Source organism: Rhamphochromis sp. 'chilingali' (assembly GCF_963969265.1).
Source record: "Rhamphochromis sp. 'chilingali' genome assembly, chromosome: 1".
Lineage (NCBI taxonomy): Eukaryota > Metazoa > Chordata > Actinopteri > Cichliformes > Cichlidae > Rhamphochromis > Rhamphochromis sp. 'chilingali'.
Window position 1 is genome coordinate 22,262,325 of NC_137929.1, and position 20,937 is coordinate 22,283,261.

At 38.7% G+C, this 20,937-nt stretch overlaps 1 protein-coding gene and 1 long non-coding RNA gene across 2 annotated transcripts; both read left to right on the forward strand.

The window, feature by feature from the left end:
* Positions 1-235: 235 nt before the first annotated feature.
* LOC308407409 (uncharacterized protein) lies at positions 236-1,386 on the forward strand. The gene is made up of 3 exons (XM_080899031.1): positions 236-373; positions 940-1,029; positions 1,201-1,386. The coding sequence occupies exons 1-3, from the start codon at positions 247-249 to the stop codon at positions 1,362-1,364; spliced, it is 381 nt and encodes a 126-aa protein (XP_080755157.1). The 5' UTR covers positions 236-246; the 3' UTR covers positions 1,365-1,386.
* A 14,222-nt stretch (positions 1,387-15,608) lies between these two features.
* On the forward strand, positions 15,609-17,137 carry LOC308399685. Its single transcript, XR_013972239.1, has 2 exons — positions 15,609-16,004; positions 16,605-17,137. It is a non-coding gene; the product is annotated as an uncharacterized lncRNA (long non-coding RNA).
* The last annotated feature ends 3,800 nt before the right edge of the window (positions 17,138-20,937 follow it).

Below are 20,937 nucleotides of genomic sequence, written 5' to 3' on the forward strand. Positions count from 1 at the left end.
TTTTAATTTTCAGACTGACCCGATGAAGCGGCGCAAAAGCTAGCAAGCCCACCTACTGTCCCGCGATTTTCCCACTGTTGTACAAATACCTTTCCGCTAACCAGATAATGCGTTTATTCAGAGGACATCTGCAGGAGAAAGTGGAAGAGCCTCAGGGACACCTATAATAAGGAGAAGAGGGCAGAGAAGGAGAAGAGGAGTGGGTCAGCAGCAGGATCGGGGAGGAGATGGAAGTTCTTCGCGGTCATGGGGTTTCTGGACCCCTTCCTCACCCCGCGGGAGACTAGCGGAAATATGGTGCGGACCGTGGAGAACTTCTCCCCCGAGGACCAGGGACAGCCCGAAGAGGCAGCAGGGGAGTGTCAGTCAGAAGGTATGTTTACAATGAATTAATGTAGGCAGTTAATTAATGCGTGTTGTCATACAGGAATATATTCTGTTTATTAATAAACAGTATACAGTAGTCCCACTGTTCATCCGTCACCGCCTCGCCTTTTCGCTGATTTTTTTTTTATTGCACCGTACAGCTTTCAACAATGCGCATTGCATTCTGCAGCCGAAATGACAAATCTCCTCCATGTCATGTCTCCTGCGCTTGCTAAACTTATCATGTTTGGTTTTGATAACCATCACTTCAAATAGAAAAAAACAGCACAAAAACACTCATAACTATGACCCTCATTCGGAAATAGGCACCTGCACCGGGAGCGAAAAAGGCGCACCAAAGTGGCGCCGCAGACGGAGAAAAAGCGCGGCATACTTTTACGTTTTAAAATTGACTTGGTTTGCACTTTGAGAATCAACTTGTGAGAACTGTGACTACTGTTCATGTGCTGCAATAAACGAGAGACCACTGTATATAATAATAAGTATATAATAATATAATATTCTCTATGACTATTGTCTTCGACCTGTTAACATTTAATATTGTCTTGATAGAGTCAAGTAATCATGCAGCAGAGTCCTCCCCTGTTGCTTCTCCTGACTCCCCAGTCCCTGGTCCCTCCACTCCTGCTGCTGCACCCACAGGTATGAACATCAAGCACTGATAGCTTTTTACTTGCTTGAATCCCCTTGTGATCACCTTTACTAAATATCTACAACCAATCTGTTCATATCCTGGTTTTCTTCAATTTTGAAAATGAAAATCTAGTAGCAGCCTTCTCATTTCTTTGTGGTGTTTTGTTCTGTGTTTTACAGGCCCACAGAGGAGGACAGCTCGAAGGCGGGCGAGGGAAGGGTCCCAGGACGGTCCATCGGCGGTGGAGCTGGCTATCCTGGAGTGCCTAAAGAGGCCACGCCCGTCTGCAACAGAATATTTTCTCCTCAGCCTTGTTCCTGCTCTGGAGAGCATGCCGCCTTAGACACGAGAATTCGTGAAATTCCAAATTTCTAAATCAGTTTTTGAAAATAGCACAGCTGTGCTAAATTTGGAAACATTGGACCCTAATGATCAGTAGTTTTCTGATGAGGCAGCAGCTCTCCAGGGCAGAAACAATGTTCTTATGTTTCTCCTCCTTCTCCCTGAGGCTCTTCCACTCCAAGCTGGGTCCTTTTTATTCCTGTCTGTCTGTAAATAGTTAGATTTCATATATTTATGTTATTTATGTCCTTTTGTTACTGAATTTATATATTTTATCAAATAAACATTTATAATGACAAATGTCTTTGTTCTACTACACAGCAAATATTGGCACCCGACTTGACAAAAGTAGAATTTATTTCATATTACACTAATAACAAAACATACTAATACAGTGGGATGCATAAGTTTGGGCAACATTGTGAAAAGTAATTATTTTCCTGTACAAATTGTTGGTTGTCTCAATAAAAATTGTCAGTTAAATACATCATATAGGAGACACATAGTGATATTTGAGAAGTGAAATGCAGTTCACTGGATTTACAGAAAGTGTGCAATAACTGTTTAAACTAAAGCAAGCAGGTGCATAAATTGGCAACACTAAAAAGAGAAATAACATAAATATGTAGTGTATATCAATGTGTGTGTCTCCTATATGATATATGTAAGTGACATTTTTTACTGTAACAGCGATTCATACAGGAAAATAATGACTATTAATAAGGTTGCCCAAACTTTTGCACCACACTGTATATAGGAACATAGTGAAGACAAGTTACTTAAGAGAGTAAAAAGAGGTTAGATTATTTTGGAGTAGAGCTCCATTTATTAAGAAAATTTTAAAAAGACAGGAACAATCTTTAGAGGTTTGTGGGTGGCTCTTAAAAGAGCCGTTGTGGGGAAGTCATTCAGACTTCAAACAGGCTACTCCTTTGGTTGCCAAGACACGGCTCCCTCTGCCGAGAAGTGAGCCATGAACTTCTCCCTCACCAGGACAGCCTCTCTGGAGGAGTTGTTTGCTGCCATACGACCCAGGTCTTGCAACGGCTCCACCACAGCAGGCGCCACACCTCTCACAGCAGGTGCCCCTCTCTCGTCCACACAGCGCAGAAAGTTGTGGAGAACACACGTTGCCTTCACACACTTCTCCGCAATTTCAGGACGGAGTTCTATGGCGCGCCGATACAACCTCCACTGTGAGGAGAGGATACCGAAGGCACCCTCCACTATCATCCTGGCCCTGGAAAGGCGATAGTTAAAGACCCTCTTCTCTAAAGGGAGGAGGCGTCCAGGGAAAGGTCTCATGAGCTCACGCCGCAGCGGGAACGCTTCATCAGCCACAAAGACATAGGGCTGGGCTCCACGGTGTTCTCCACCAGGTAGAGGCTGGTCAGGAGGCAGATGGAGAGTCCCAGCCTGAAGAGCCTGACCAAAGGTGGAGTTGGCCAGAATACCACCGTCGCTGGTCCTCCCGTACCCCCCAACATCAATGACGCGGAAGCGATGCTCTGCATCCACAACCGCAAGGAGAACAATGGAAAAAGTTCCCTTGTAGTTGTGGAACATGGATCCTGAGTTGGGGGGTGCCTTCGTCTGGACGTGCTTCCCATCCAGAGCTCCACAGCAGAGAGGGAAGTTCCAGCGCTCCTGGAATCCCTCTGCGATGGACCGCCAGTCTTCAGTTGAAGGCACAGCCATGAAATCGTCCACTAGACAGTCCCAGATGGCCGTCGCTACCTGGGGGATGATCTGGCTCACCGTGGACACACCGACTCGAAAACTGAACGCGATGGTCCTGAAGGAGTCCCCGGTGGCAAGGAACCTGGACAACAGTGTTTAAAATGAGTATTATGTGTACTGCAGTTACAAAATACATTATTGAAATTCCAAAATTACAAATTCCAAAACATAAATCTTACATAAAACATTTTGTAATTATAAGGATAATTACATGATATATATTTGATATAATCTAGAACAATCTGCCGTGATCATCAACAAATATTCAACTATCCCAGAATTAAACCAGGTCTAAATGAAAAAAGGAGTGAGTATCACTACAAAGATTAACCCACATTGGTCCTAGTACAAGTTTGATATCAGCAAACACCGAGAGCATACCTATGACACCACAGCCATGCTATCATTCAAACACTGATAACAGCATAAATCGAATTAAATCGGGACTTGATGAGACCGTCTGAGTATCACTACAAATATTATGAAGTCGTCTCGTACCAGTTTGCTATCGGTAAACACCGAGAGCATTCACTGTTAGCATAGCACATCCATGTTAGTATACACTGCTAACATGGATGTGCTATGCTATCAGTAAACGCCGACAGCATTCACTATTAGCATAGCACATCCATGTTAGTATACACTGCTAACATGGATGTGCTATGCTATCAGTAAACGCCGACAACATTCACTATTAGCATAGCACATCCATGTTAGCAGTGTATAAATGGATGGTTTAGCATATATTAGCGCAGGTATCAATAAAGGGCTACCGTATTAAACACTTTTACTAACCTCAGGCAGATGGACAGGCGGTCTGCTGGTGGGATTGAGTACCTGTAATTGGTGTCTAGGCGGGCAATTCTGGGACCGACGCGGGAAAGCAGGTCCTCAAACTGGCCGAGTGACAGACGATGATATCGCTGGAATCTGCCGTCATCCAGGCGCAGCTCCTGTAGCAAATGGTGAAACTCACCAAACTGCTCACGCGTCTCGAGGACCTGATGGACCCAGGTACGGCGAGGACGTCTTTTACGCCGCTGCTCTGCTCTCCACAGTAAATAGAGAAGGGAGACTCTCTCCTCAAGCGCTAGCTCGACACCTGCCATCTTGCAAAGATGGCAGGTGCAAAACTTCCTCCCACATTTCCGGTTCACGCGCGTTAAAATATGATATTTTGGGGCGCGATGGATTTTTCTTGGACACGCGTAGAGGTGCGAATGTGCACGCGTCAAGTTAGGGGCGTTTGGGGCTTTTTTCACGCGCCCATCGCGTTCGGTGTGAACACACTGTTACAGACTGGATTATCCACTGTTGAGATTGCCTTCTTGCCAAGAGTCTCTCCTTGCGTTGTTATTAACTCCTGTGCTTAATGTTAAGGTTTCAACTAGTTCACTTTCCTTCCATGCTTGAATCTGCTTTTGGATCCTGGTTCATGCACTAGCCTCCAGGCTCCAGTGGCAGGTGCAGAAACAGACATGAGAACAAGACTGAAATATGTCTTAAGACTTTATATCTTGTTCTGTTTAATCTGAACAAGCCCATAAAATCAGTCAATGATCACTAATGGCCTCTCATAGTTTTTATTATCACTATTTATTGGTAGCATGTTTTAGGCTACGTCCACATGTACATGGGCATTTTTAAAAAAAAAACAAAACAAAAAAACCATCTTGTCCACATGTGCAGTTTTGAAAAAAATATCTCCGTCCACATGTAAACGTTATAAATGAAATTTTGGGCAATCATAAGTCTAGAAGCCTGGGAGTTTTTATATTTTTGGAAAAGACAGCTATTCTTGGTGTTACAGTCAACTGTCTGGGTGTTTGTTTCAGGCAGAACACTGAAGGTTGCAACGCTGCTATTCCTGCAATGAAATAACACCACCACATGTTGTAACAGGAAGAGCCCCCATTTGAGGCAGGCCACAAAATTTAGAAAAACAAAAAATTTACATTATTGGGCAACAGGCAAAGATGTTATACATTTAGACTAGACTAAAAGATCCACGGAAACAAAGACTGAATAACTTCACCACAAGTTGAGCCCTCACTGTCTTCTGTAATTTACAGCAGAAACTAGTGATGTGTCGGTCGCAAACGAAACGACTCTCTCGCACTTTTTTCCCGCGTCACTCCGCATGCGAGCCTTGTGCTTTGCGCTGGGAAGAGGGGGGAGGGGCGGTAGTTACACTCGCAGTAGCACAGGAACAGAGCGGGAGGGAGAGAGAGAGAAAGAGCCAGGGACAACAACGTCACATTAGAAAGGTATAGTAATCATCCACAACTATTTTCAGTTGCGGATGATAAAGGATTCAGAAAGTTTATTCATGTAGGCCCATGACTGAGAATGTGCATCTTCTTTTTGTTTTCATATTTTAATTTATATTTAATTGTGTTGTGCAGTGTTTTGTGTTGTTTCACTTTAAATTTGTTTAAAAGGGAAAAGCTGAAAATTTAAATAGAAAAAGTTGAAATGTTTTTTGTATTATATTTTGTATAATTTGTATTATATGGTTTATTTATTGCATTTTATGTGGAGTGAATAAATAAAAGTATATTTACGGTGGCCTCTAGAGACAAGGCACGTACAAACTCCGAAGCACGTACAAAAGACAACAGTGCTCCAGGTTGTTTGAGGCAGTGTTGAGCTTTTGTTACCTACCTACACAAGCCAGGAAGTACCAACGACCGGATTTGGTGTGTAGTAGTAACAGGTAAATGAACATTTTTTTTTTTTTTACATTATTTAAATATATATGAGTGCTTGTGTATAAATACAGAAACAATACACCTATGCTTTCAATTGTGTAATTTAAGTGATCTAGGTAGCTCTGTTTTGGCAGTTCAGTTAATGCTAGAAATGTGTTTTGGAGTTTGCTTTTCTCTAGGGGCCACCGTATATATTTATATATAAACATATATAAATAAAACCATGGTTTTTTTTACATTAGTAATTTTTTTTAGCATGATTTCATACTGTTGTTAATAATAAATTAATTAAAGCAACAAGACAACCTGAAGAGCCAGTTGGGGGCCGAAAGAGCTGGGGTTTTTTAGTGAGTCGAGCCGAAAGAGCCGGATCTCTAAAAAGAGCCGGAAATCCCGTCACTAGTTTCAAATATACTGAGGGCTAATCAAGGGGATGAGACACAGCTAGGGAAAAAGAAGGTACAGGTGAAAATAATCAATGACAATTATAACTAAAGCTATGGACAGAGTACAACACACAAAGGACACAACAGGAAATAACATAACAGGCAAATATATTATACATTTAGACTAGACTAAAAGATCCAAGGAAACAAAGACTGAATAACTTCACCACAAGTTGAGCCCTGACTGTCTTCTGTAATCTACAGCAGAAACATTTACACCAGTGAATCCCAAAGTGGGGGGTTGAATTAAAAAAAAAAAAAAAATTGAATACTGCAAGCATAAGGTTTTTTTGACAGGGGTCCCACGCAAACAGAAAGCAGAGGTTGAAGCAGCGCCAAATATGCTTCCAAACCAACTTCCTTCCAAGCCAAAACTAGAAGATATGCGAAGCATGTCTTGCCTTTGGCTTCACCTGCACAACAGTTGTTGTTCCAAGAATTTGTTTCCCCTGAGTCGGGAGCACACGCTGGACTCTCCAAATCACGGACAAACAGTATCCCCTATTCTTGATTTTTAGTTCACAAACACTTCTAATAACGACTAACTACTTCTAAAACTTGGGAGGTTGCAACATAACTGTATGTTAAAGAGTGCTTTGTTTCATTAATAAACATGAGACTGTTTAATGCATTTCCAGCTATTTTTTAGATTTTTTTTAAAATATAAAAACTTGGCATAGGAATACACTTGAAAGTATAAAATGTAAATATAGTTTAAATGAACGAACATAGCATCTAACAAACAATTATAAATATCCACAAAAACAATTTAATTCATCCTTTATAAAATATCATTTTGCATATTTGAACATTATAAACATTTTGAACAAAACAAAGCAACTATATATTAAATACTCTTTTTTTGATGTCGCTAATTTGTTTCCTTTTACATACAGTTCTCCAACAGGATGCAGGTTGTACCGTGTCATCAAAAATCACGAGGACATCACACTTGAAAACGCACAAAACATACAACAGATGATGAGATGCGATGCAATACTATGATGGGTAGCTGTAGCTCAGGTGGCAGAGCAGGTCAGCCACTAACCAGAAGGTCAGTGGTTCGATCCCAGGCTGCCTCCTGGCTGCATGCCAAATATCCTTGGGCAAGATACTAACCCCGTGTTTGCCTACTGGTGGTGGTCAGAGGGCCCGGTGGCGCCAGTGTCCGGCAGCCTCGCCTCTGTCAGTGCGCCCCAGGGCAGCTGTGGCTACAATGTAGCTTGCCGTCACCAGTGTGTGAATGGTTGAATGACTGAATGTAGTGTAAAGCGCTTTGGGGTTCTTAGGGACTGAGTAAAGCGCTATACAAATGCAGGCCATTTACCATTTCACCACTAGAAGTGAGATCAGTGGGCTGTGCATAAAACTACATTCATACATAGCTTCACTTTGCGCTGCTGAGTTATTCTTTTTGAATTATGATTCGCTGGCAGTGATTTACTGATTAGCAAAGCTTCAAAGCACAGTTACGCAAAGGTAAAATACAAGGAAGGTGACCGCAGACTGATTTTAGAGTTAGGGTCCAGTGGGGAAAGGAGGAGGACGGGGAGGGCTGGGTGATGGCCCCAGAAAAAGGAGTACCTTCTGACTCCATGTTTACACAATATCGTCTAAATTTTCTCTGTTGTCCATTTTAATGACAGCGGAAAGTTTAAGTGCTGTTCTTGTCAGCACTTAAACCTTGTGCAGCAAACTAAATATGTATACATTTATATTTATAATATAAATTTAAAAGTAAAAGGTTACTCTGCAAATTTGAATTTTAAAGCCTTTCTTGTGATAAACTAATACAATATTAATTTTTGGAGAAAACATCTACAATTTTGATTAATCTCTCCCAACAGTTTACTGTGAAGGAAGTTGATGCTTACAGATATATACAAATGCATTTTAAATACATTTTTCTTTAAATGTTAATGAAATTCTTGTGTTTTCTTATGATGTCAATTAATTTTTCACTGCTCGGTCACACGACATTTCAATAATTCAAACAGAACTTTCTACACTTTTTGTTCAATTTGAAGGACAGTAAAACAACTACAGGATTCAAGAAAATATTTATGTAGAAACAATAATTGTGGGGTTGAAAGAATTAAGTGTATATTTTCAGTGATCCAGGCTGGGTTGGAGGCAGTCAGTGGTGCTCCTTGGCGGGACCAACTGTCATCTGAGGTGTCAGCCCTGGAGGAGGTACCACCAGACCACAACTACTGTTAACAGGCAAGCGCAAATTTGTCTAGGAACCTTTTCTCCGGTGGTATATGGCACTTCATGGCACTCCTGCTTGCATATCTCTGACATCTTAGGCTACGTCCACACGTACACGGGTATTTTTGAAAATGGAGATTTTCCGTTTTCGTTTTAAAAAATAATCCCGTCTCCCACTGTCACGCCTGGTTCACCCACCATTGTTCCGGTCCAAAATCCTTCTACTGGTTCGGAATTTATGCGGCAGGTGGCCCGCAATGAATCCTGGGATATAGTAGGACATGAAGGATACATCGGACCCATCCTTAGAATTCAGGGCAAAGTAGGACGCATTTGTCGCCACATTTTGAGTACTCTTTGAATTCGGACAGCCTTCGTCGTGTCGCCGTGACGTCATTGCCTCCAAGTGTGGCATTGGCGCATCCTTCCCCCGAATTTGGACACGACTAACCCTCAAATTCGCGGAGAGGTAGGATGCATTTGTCGCCACATTTTGAGTGCTCTTTGAATTCGAACAAGTTACATATAAATGGGGAAAAAACATGTATAATTAATATGCAAAATATTGTTGGGTTAATGAGCATGCTGACTGCATCAAAACATCTTCTGACTACACACACATTTTTCCTCCCTCACCTGGCGGGAGGAGTTTATGAAGGACACAACAACTCTTCACTAATTTCCCATTTCCACTTTCTTCACAACACCTCAGTCTTTGTAAGGAGGAAGTCTATCAGATCAAATGGTTGTAGATTGTTGTTACTCTGTCCATCTCTTCTTTCTCTTTATATACAGACCGGGAAAATGCAAAGAAGACCTCACCATAAGAAGGGGGAAGATTCAATTGAAGAACAGCTGGATCTGCGCACAAAAGTTCACACCAAACGATACCTCTGTGAGCAGTGTGGGAAAATGTTCAAAACACTATTAAGTTTGTGTTATGTTCCTGGGTCTGTTGACCCAGCGTTTTGAGTTTTAGTTTATTTGGATGATATGTTTGAGTTCTTTAGGGTAGCTAAGTTGTTTATTAGTTTCCCTTTGTGTTTTCTATTTAAGTTTCCCTCTCCCTTTGCCCTTTGTGTGTTTCATGCTGTGTGTCTTATGTTGTCAAGTTTATATTGTCTTGTCTGCGTCACGTTTCCTGTTATATTTTGAAGGTCTGTGTCCTATGTCAGTGTAGTCAGCTTTGCTTCCTTTGTCTCGTTATGTCAGACTAGTGTCAGCTGTTTCCCCATGTGTTTCCACTTCCCCTAATCACCCTTGTGTGTATTTAGTCTGTGTGTTTCTGTTCATTTCTTGTCAGGTCGTCTGTTGTCCACGCCATGTGTTCAAGTCTAGGTTTTTCTTGTTGTTTGTTTAGTTCTCCCAGTTTAGGTTAATGTTAGTTTTACTTCAGTTTGCCTTGCACTTTGGTTGTACCTAGTGATGGTGAGATGAAGCCTCATGATGAACTGAAGCTTTCCATCCAATTGGTCGACTCATGGTTCGAAGCATTGTGATGATTCATTTGCTCTACTGCGCCATCAAGTGGACAATTCAAGTGAAGCGGGCTCTTTGATTATAATGATGTGTAAACCTTATGTACATCTGGATAATGACACAAACTAGTGTTTGGTGCTTCACTTTTTAATAAACTAAAAGACAAATCAGATTATAGGATGTGTAGTGTTGTTTATTTATATTTTGGTGTTTATCATTTGTGATATTTATTACTGTGTGCATACTTTATTAGGAGAGACAAAATTAAAAAAAAAAAAAAAAATCTCTTCCTTGCTGGTTCCATCGAAGAAGAAATGCACAAGTAACTATGTAGCACGTACGTAATCCAATTCCACAACACGGTGTGATGGGGAATCAGCTGTGTTTTCCTGCCCATGTTATTTCGAATCTGGCGCGAACCGGTGAACCAGTCCCTGAATCAGTCACGTGGTACGGACTGCCCACGAGGCCTCGAACGTCACTGCATACGTAATCAAAGCAAGCCTCAATACGCGCTTCAGAAAAACGCCCCCGCGATTACCCGACGCACGATTCGAAGCTTCGACACACAGGACACATCACTAGTTGTACCTTTTGTTACCAGCCATATTAAACGGCTCGCTTTTTGTTAATACTCAAGCTTTGGTCCAAGTTCCTATGTGTCTGCATTTTGGGTCCACTCTTCACAATATATACATCTGTCTCCGCCCGACTGTGACAGTTTGAAGGTGCATCAGCGTCTGCACACTGGACAAAAACCCTATTCTTGTGATCAGTGTGGCCAGAGCTTTGCCCAGTTAGTTCATCTTCAGGTGCATCATTTTGGGCACAGTGGGGGGAAAAGAAAGGTTAAGATTCTTTTATTTATTGACTCTAATAATAAAAAATGGCCCCGATCGGGTGAGAAAGGAGACATCTCACTGAGATTCTGGCGTTTCGGCCAAAATAAATTTATATTAAAAAAAATCAATTCAGGATTTTAATGAATTGATATCACGTTATCCAAGCTAGAATGGATTTTAATCGATAATCAAAACCCACCCCTAGTTACCACTTGCCTGTTAACCTCAGGCTCCTGGATGTTAAACCCTACTACAGTCAACTGTCTGGGTGTTTGTTTCAGGCAGAACACTGAAGGTTGCAATGCTGCTATTCCTGCAATGGAATAACACCACCACATGTTATAACAGGAAGAGCCCCCATTTGAGGCAGGCCACAAAATCTGGAAAAACAAAATTTACATCATTGGGCATTATGCGGAGACCCAAAGACAACAGACTCCAGAGGGCTGCAAACACTATGGCAAAAAAAAAAAAAGAGATCCCAGAAGAAACACGAACACGTTACAAGAAACCAGCTAACAGCATGGTAGACAGGGTTTCAAATATACTGAGGGCTAATTAAGGGGATGAGACACAGCTGGGGAAAAAAGGTACAGGTGAAAATAATCAATGACAATTATAACTAAAACTATGGACAGAGTACAACACACAAAGGACACAACAGGAAATAACATAACAGGCAAAGATTGTCACGATCCTGGGTGTTTTGAGTTTAGTTTATTTGGATGTTTACATGATTACGTAAATAACAATAAATGATAATAATAATAAAAATAATTAACTAATAAAGGCACTACTAAAGGAGTTTACAATTTATTACGTAACAGAGAGAGAGAGCAAACTGCGGTGGCAAGAAGTTTTTCTTCTGTCTATGTGCTCATTATTGGCTGTTTCATATAGATCCAACCTGTACATAATGCAGATTTTTGTCCACATACAAATTCCAGGCTTCCCTCGTTCAGGTATTCATATGCAACATACTTTTGGGAATTTTAATATGTTGTTTTTACCTTCCCTCTTCTAAATTGGCTGTTTCTCTGATGTACTGTTTGTTTCTATGGTTTATTTACATTTCTTACACAATTAACATGGCTCCCACATACCAGAATTCAAAGCGTAATGTCAAGCCCTATATACTTACATTTATTGTTTATTGATAAGAACATTTCTGTCAGTATCTGGAGCTATACAGGCGATACATTGTAATTTGGACATCCCAGCTTTCCTTCTGACACTGACATCTGAGAGGGGGTTTGTTCATTGACGTCCTTCATACTGAGCACAGTTGACAGCTCTATCAGAGCATTTATAATAGTTTGAGGGATCTCAACCTGATCGGACAAAGATCTTAAAAGGACCATCTCATGGTCGATAACAAACTGCAAATAGTCCACATCGAGGGGTTGTCTGTGCATGACCTGGGAAACTTTATGCAGTAGTCGCTGAAGCATCTCTCTTTTTAGCTGCTCCCATACGGTAAAAAAATATATTTTAAAATACATTTTGAAATATATTTCAAAATATACAAAAAATGGCCAAAAAATATATGTGCTAAAATACATTTTAAAATATATTTATATATTTAAAATGTATTTTAGCACATATATTTTTTGGCCATTTTTTGTATATTTTGAAATATATTTCAAAATGTATTTTAAAATATATTTTGAAATATGTTTATGTATTTTGAAATGTATTTTAGCACATATATTTTTTGGCCATTTTTTGTATATTTTGAAATATATTAATAAAATATATTTCAAAATATAATTTAATTTTATTTAAAATCATTCAAAAAAAATATAAATTTAACCCTTCATATATTTCTAAGAAAACACATTCACATGTAACATCTGAAAGAAATCTTTATTTGATGTTTAAAACATACATATAGCATATCAATCAAGCAAGGAATATTCATTTTATAAGTTTATTCTCATTACATACTTAAACATTCTAAAAGAAACACACACACATATACATATATGTGTATATATATATATATATATATATATATATACACATACACACACACACATATGTGTGTGTATGTGTATATGTGTGTGTGATTGTATGGACATAAGTCAGCATACTTAAAATGTAATTTCTTTTCCTTTTCCAGCAGTCTCAGTTCCCCCAGCTTTCACGGCAATCCTCAAAGCCCTTCTGGACATGCTGGGAAACCCCTTCCTTACCGCCACTGTAACAAACAAAAGTCACAGTTCTATTACTTTTATCAGAGTTAAAATACAAATGTGATTTATGTTAGCTGGCTTCATTTAGCAAACAGATATTTCTGTTTATATAGATACAGATATATTTTACGCATAATTTTACCTCTTTTTTTTCCTAGATGGGAAGTCTATCCAGTTCACATTACAGTAATGCTAACACCCCTTTTGGTCGTCTCTCCTTACCTTCCAGCATTCATAAATCTGTTGACCTTCTTTGTCTGAGACCAACCACTACAATGCATCATCACCTATTTGTATTGGTAACTTACTTTACAACCTATTTTAATGGTTGCAAAGTAAGTTACTTGTGCTGTATGCAATTTTAGATACACAGAAAGTCTTCACTTACTATATATGGCTGTCATAGTGTCCTTATCAAGGGCAGTTCTTCACTCTGCGCCGATGTCCGTTTTGCTCTGTCCTCCTATAAAAAGCATGAACATTTGAGTGTTTGACTAGTTTTAGATTTCCAAAAATTTGATATTTGTACAACTAAACATTTGAACTACAATATATGCTATTGAGCGATACTTTTATGGGTAATTTTTGGTAAAGAAACTGGTGACAGAGTTGTAGGCTTTTTAAAGTACTATTAGCTAACCATTTGAACTGACTTTCAAAGCTGATTACCTTTTAAATTGCTGTGGATCAAAACCTCCAGTGGGAAGGTGGCCATTAGAAGAACACGCACCATTGAACCTGAAAATAACAAAAACAAACAAAAAACAGAACAATATATAAGAGTCCGGTAGGGTAATAAATCTCTTCTGAAGCAATATAGTTCATTTTGGGTGAAAAACAAAACATTCCTCTAAAATATATATACTGACATCAGCAATCAACATCATGATTGTAATTATTTCCTTTTTAGTACATCTACTGCTGTTTGCATGTGTCAAGCACTACGACTGTATCTATGCATATGCAATGTCTAAGCAGTAGTATTGGTCTGAATGACAACAAACCTAACTAGTGTTTTGGAAAATCTGTTAGAAAACAGTTATTTCAATAATTATGATTAGCATGTGACACAGACACCGCATAAAAAACTACAACAACAAATACTTACTTTAGGAGGATGGGGGAGGGCAGCATGAGGTTGAGACTTTGACATCTGTAAAAAACAAATTCATGTATTACAAACAAGTCACTTAAAAATACATTAATGTGGCAGACTGTTCCCTGTTCAGATGCAGTGTATAAGTACAATCAGGGCTGTCACAACAATGGGGTGGGGCCAAGTGGCTGCAACCCTAGGTACAATGTGCAGGTATATATATAATTACATATAATATACGTGAATAAAGCAAGAATCTGTTTAGGTTAGTCACGGTGCTGACTGATGCTTGCTAGGTTTATATGATTGCAAACTGCACAAAAACAACAACAGCAACAACATTAATGACAATGACAAACAAAATTACTTACATTTATGTAAATCTCACATTAGGAAGATCTGCATTCGATTTCATGGGCTGAAATAAATAGGCAGAAACATTACTGCTAAAAAAATAAAAAACAAAAACTCTAAAAAGCCTAAAAATGACTTAAAAAGCAAGGAAATGTGGAACATTGTAATTAGCGAACATTAATAAAGCATAACTGTTCTTTGTTTCTAACCTTGGTAAGTACTCTGTAGCCAGAAGGAGAGGTAGGATTTCTGTGAAAGCCAAATTAAATGTGAATAGGCTTTGATAGTTATTGAGAAGGCAGAATAATAAGAAAAGGCAAAAGTACGTCACAATATAATTAATTAAGTTACATATTTTGATTACCAAATTATGGAAGCGTGGAGCTGCCACCCAGGCAAAAGAAAAATAGAGCTGTATCACGTTATGACGTGAAATGTTTATTGTTCTAACATTATGCTTTTCATGTTTGTATAATATAATATCACGTTATTATAATATACATAATTGTCACGTTCGCACAATATTGTACGGACGTGATAATTATGTACATTTTTCGTACAATGTTGTTCAAACATGTTGTTCAAACATGATAGTATATTGTTAGAACGATAAACTTTTCACGTTATAACGTGATATACTTATATTTCTCTTTTGCCTGGGTGGCAGCTCTACGCTTCCGTTCCAAATACACGAGAATAAAGTTATATGGGAAAAGGCACCTGCTAGCTTGATGATGGAGGCTTCTTAGACTGGCCACCCGCCTTGGCTTCTTGTCGCCACTCCATGAAATAAAGGTCCGTTTCCTCCATGCCGGCTAATTATTCATCCTCATTAAAATCTCGTATATGTTCAGTTGGCAGAATTGAGAATTTTACATCTTCCAACCACTTAATTAACGCGAACATAATCGGCTTGTTTCTTCCCGTCTCCTGTATCCGGCCGTTCCTCTCGCTGTCAAATTTCGCGCCTCAGAGACGTCGTTATTTTTCAAAAAAAAAAAAAAAAGAAGAAAGAAAGAAACAGCAACAACTACTAAAGAGAGTTTTTGCACGTTCATTGCACATTTGTGGGAATGTTTAAATATTTAATTTTTATTAATTACTTTTCATTATATCTTTATTTTTTAAACCACCGTGGCAATGCGCATGCGCATACACTCCATGGCTTTGGAGTTGACGTAATGTCGCAATGCATTGTGGGAGCGCAGCACCATCTTGGCAGGTCACGAATCAAAACAAGATTGCTACGAACCATTCTGAAACGTAGCTCAAAAGAAAATGACGGTATAGAGACAGATTCTGTCCAGATGCAAAGAGACGGTACTTGATTGTTGAAATGTGGACCCGTATGAAATATAGCCGTGGAGTAGAAACCCTGAAGACCAAACCGCTATTGACTTAGCATGATCTACTCTCATACCTTGTCTGTGGAGTCAGAGCATACACGGCGCACCAATTTCGCAATTATAAATCTCTGGAGGCGCACATCCAATTCACCAAGGACTGGGTACAAGATTTGGCTATTTTTAAGCCTCCACGTTGTGAGTACGGCGTCATTCAAGCAAAGGTAAGTCAGCTTGAGTACTGCGAGTAAAATGCGTTTGATTCCCCCCAACATTCAAATTAGTGCTAGTAAAAATTCATTCGTGAGGGGGAAATTACAGTGAGAACATGTAGAGGCTCTGTTAGAGGGATAACATAGTGAGTTCAGTGCATTGATGTGACATTGTCCTGAAGGATTTAGTTATTCTTTATGGTTAAAGAAATTGCCCTAATTAATTCATATTTATTATAAATAATCCTAATTACACATCTTGCACACAAGAATTTCACTCACATGTGCTGTACCAATGTACCTGCACATGTGATGTGACAATAAAAAGTGATTTGATTTGTGATTTGATTTGACTTGCTTCCTTGTTTGTGTCCTGTGTCACTAAAAATACATTCATTACATACTTTAGGTTCATTTTTTGCTGATAGGTTTCTAAAAAGAAACATGCAGATTTAGAATATAACATGCAGCGTTCTATAGATGGATACATAAAAACACTTTATTTGTTACATTTATGATAAATGGATTTGAAAGTAAATAAAACACATTTGTGTCGGACTTGGCTTATTAAAGTTCTTGTCTTTAAATGAACTTTGTCTGTGTGTGTTTTAGGTCCTGCACTCTTAAAGACTGAATTGCAGCATTGCAGCCACAGGTCATTGTGAGCATCACAGGGAAGGTTGAAGCCGCCCACTGCAGCTGTATGACTAGAGTCGTGGAGACTTGCAGCCATGTCACTGCTCTTCTGTTTAATGTAGAAGCAACAGTGAGGATCTGTGGCACAAGGACTGTTACAGATGAACCTGCATACTGGGTTTTGCTGGGTAATATGACCAAGATACAGCCAGAGGTTGGCCATAAGATAGACTTCTCCTCTTCAGCTGCCCAAAAAAAAGGTTCTTGATCAAAACATAAACAGACCATTCGTTGTGACAGGTAAAAGAAGCCATCCTCAAAAAAGAAAAGTTCCACCTGCTACTGTGGAGGAGTTGGATCAACTGATGGGACAATATTTTTCCAAGCATAGTTCTGTTCTGAATAACCCATAATGTTTTAATTTAGGGGGCCATGTAAATACTTTGCATTTACTGAATATGTACTTACTAAATACCACTGTTCAAAAGTTGAATAAAGAAACAAAGAAATGTTTGCCTATTTTTAATTAAAAGCACTTTGTCGAACATCACATCAGTTACAATGTAGAAAAAATGTTATGTATAGTTTACAAATGACAAAATGTTCACATAAAATCATGACAGCATTTGTATAATATCACCCACTACTAGCATTCTGTAATTTACTGTCTCTTTTGAAAACTTATCACTACATAAACAGCACAAGACTTAAAAGTATTTAACAAGAGCATTTTTCCCTGGTTTTACTACCACACTGGGGCACATGTTCACCAAAACGCAGCAAACCTTTGCCATCTTATCCAGGAAGGTCACCTTTTTACCCTCACATGGAAGAAGTAATCTGATTGGCATGGTGGTATGTAGCATGTAGTTTGAAGCAGGGATTTCGTAGTGCCCCATGTGTAGTGTTGGAACCCAGTCAGGATTTGTTTCATTCATTTCATAGGCTGGTTTGTTGCAATAATGCCAAATAATTAGCAACTCTATAAATAGAAGGTAGTTCTGCATGTTTGTTCTAAGTTTGTGCTATTGAAAATAAAATTAACAGGCTATAAATAATAATATGAACTTATTTAGAACTTACCTGAATGAAAATACTGGAGCACACCAACAGATATCTGTGGCTGGTAGAGAACTGAATATCAGCTCGTCTCGCAGCTGCTATCCAGGCTAGACGCCTTCTTTTGGTAACATCCAACACATAAGCTCCCTCATGATGTTTCCAGGTGAGGAAACAATGAAAAGAGAGCCTGTTTTCAAGCTTATTCCTTTGTCGGTAGTGCAATCTAACATTACAACCGACCACACAGCAAGCATTTGTTTGGCCTGCTAATATGGCGCCTTGACCAAAAATCGTGGCTACGCCCCATCCCGTAAGATCACGCTCCAGAGCCCTATTAACGTACGGATCTAGAAAGAAGACGCTGCATTTTTAACTCTGAGGGAGATGGAGAATGAGCCTATTTCCAAAACAGTGGAGTGTGTTCCTTTAAATACTAAATTGTATATATTGTCAAAAACTAAAGTGTACATAGCAGTTGTTGTATCTTGTTTACTGTATCACTGACAGATAATTTCAAAGTCAATGAACGCTACATTATAGTGAGATATTGTGTAATGTGAAATACTGTAAGCAAATGAATAAACAACCTAATTCGTGATAGACCTTTGACTCTGTTTTGTTTGAATCCAACTGTTTTTTGCAGATGTGCATAAAACATGTTACTTTTAGTATTGTTATCATTATCATCATTATTGCACTAAATATATTTTAAATAAAGGATACTTTGATATACATTCTACTGTAAGGTTGGAAATGTATTTTCTTCACCCTAAAATATGTTTTGAAATGTATTTTGGTTTGAAAGAAATACATTTTCAATTTCAAAAATATATTTTTTTGGAGCATCACAAATACAAAATATATTTACCATATATTTGAAATATATTTTGGCCAGGAAAAATGTATTTTTTTACCGTATGGGCTCCTAAATTAAATACAAAGAATTTTACGTTACTTCACTAACTTTGTTGTTCTCCAAGCTTACAGATCAACTAGGACATAAGTTTCAGCCGAAAATGATAGCGAGGCGTTTCTGTTGAGCTAGCATTTCAGCAAAAAACGTTATAAAATAAAAAAAACAGAATAGCCGAAAAAATTAACCGTAACAATAGCCACTTCTTAAATTCGTAGTATTCACAGACTGCAGTGTAATTGTTCCAAACTTAAACACTCACCTGATTGTTCGTGCCAGCAGTGTTCTTGGAAGACGACGCCATCGTTCACTGAGGGACAAGTTAACAGCAGCCCCCACCCGATACAATGCGCGCTACTTTGAGAGCATGGAAAATGACCACTTCTCACGTAGTGGCTGGGAAAACGTGTCATAATTGATCAGTTACGGCGTAATTTGTACACATTACTGCTTGAAAGAGCTTTAGTAACTGAGTTTTAGCAGTTATGCATGACATGTTTTCTAAACATTATCAAATAATACAGTGCAGGAGGTGTTTGATAAATTATGTTCATTCCCAGGTTTCCTGAAGGCAACATGAAAAATGGACCATCTTGAGCCTGCAGCGGTCTGCTGTCACTCATGACTCCCCGGCCCTCTCTGTGTAGCCACGCCCACCAGGCCAAAACAGGGCCAAAAGTCTGTAACTGAAAAATAGAGATCTTAAAGTGAAAAAAAAAATTGAAACTGAGAGAAAAATCCGAACCTGAAGAATTTTTTTTGTACATTAATTTAAAAGATCTGAATCTGAAAAAATGTAATCTGAGACTGAATAGATTTTTTAAAAATAATAATAATGAAAAGAAGATTACTGAAAATTTTTAAATAAAGTTTACTCAGAGAAATAATACAAATATTCAAAACGTTAGAGTTGGATTTCAAATAAAATCATTCTTTTTCAAAGTTCACTCTAAAAATGTGACTTTTGCTTTAAGTTTACATATTTTCGATTTCAAATTTTTCTTTTAACTACACAAACATTATGGCCCTGATTTAACTCCATAGGTCCCTAGAGACAAAGCACGTACGAACTCCAAAACACAACAGAAGTGCTCCAGGATGCTAGGCGCAGTGTTGAGCTTTTGCGTTGGGAGCACGCGCTGGGCTCTCCAAATCACAGACAAACAGTATCCCACATTCTTGATTTTGAGTTCACAAACACTTCTAATAACGACTAACTACTTCTAAAACTTTGGAAGTTGCAATATAATTGTACGTTAAAGAGTGTTTTATTAACATGCTTTCTGTCTCATTAATAAACATGAGACTGTTTTATGCATTTCCAGCTATTTATTAGATTTTTTCAAAATATAAAAACTTGGCATAGGAATACACTTGAAAGTATAAAATGTAAATATAGTTTAAATGAACGAACATACCATCTAACAAACAATTATAAATACCCACAAAAACAACTTAATTCATCCTTTATAAAATATAATTTTGGATATTTGAACATTATAAACACTTTGAACAAAACAAAGTAACTGTATTTTAAATTCTCTTTTTGATGTCAGTAATTTGTTTCCCTTTTTGATTTTCACACTGACGATGACAGTTGCCTTCTCTAGGTCTTCATCATAGGGCTTCCACATTTCGCTGTCAATGTACAGGGTTTTGTCAGTTTCTATGAGCACCTCGAGCTGGTTGGACTTCTCTGCAGTGGCCACACCAATTATATGAACCTCTGCTCTGTCCTCTTCCTTTGTCTGTGGATACACAATAAGCAAATATGTAACCTTGCAACTTGACCTGTTTTCATATAAAAACAACAAAAATATGGTAATCACATGTCTCAATGTGTGCTCATCCAGGTACAGTGGGGCAAAAAAGTATTTAGTCAGCCACCGATTGTGCAAGTTCCCCCACTTAAAATGATGACAGAGGTCAGTAATTTGCACCAGAGGTACACTTCAACTGTGAGAGACAGAATGTGAAAAAAAAAAAATCCATGAATCCACATGGTAGGATTTGTAAAGAATTTATTCGTAAATCAGGGTGGAAAATAAGTATTTGGTCAATAACAAAAATACAACTCAATACTTTGTAACATAACCTTTGTTGGCAATAACAGAGGTCAAACGTTTACTATAGGTCTTTACCAGGTTTGCACACACAGTAGCTGGTATTTTGGCCCATTCCTCCATGCAGATCTTCTCGAGAGCAGTGATGTTTTGGGGCTGTCGCCGAGCAACACGGACTTTCAACTCCCGCCACAGATTTTCTATGGGGTTGAGGTCTGGAGACTGGCTAGGCCACTCCAGGGCTTTCAAATGCTTCTTACGGAGCCACTCC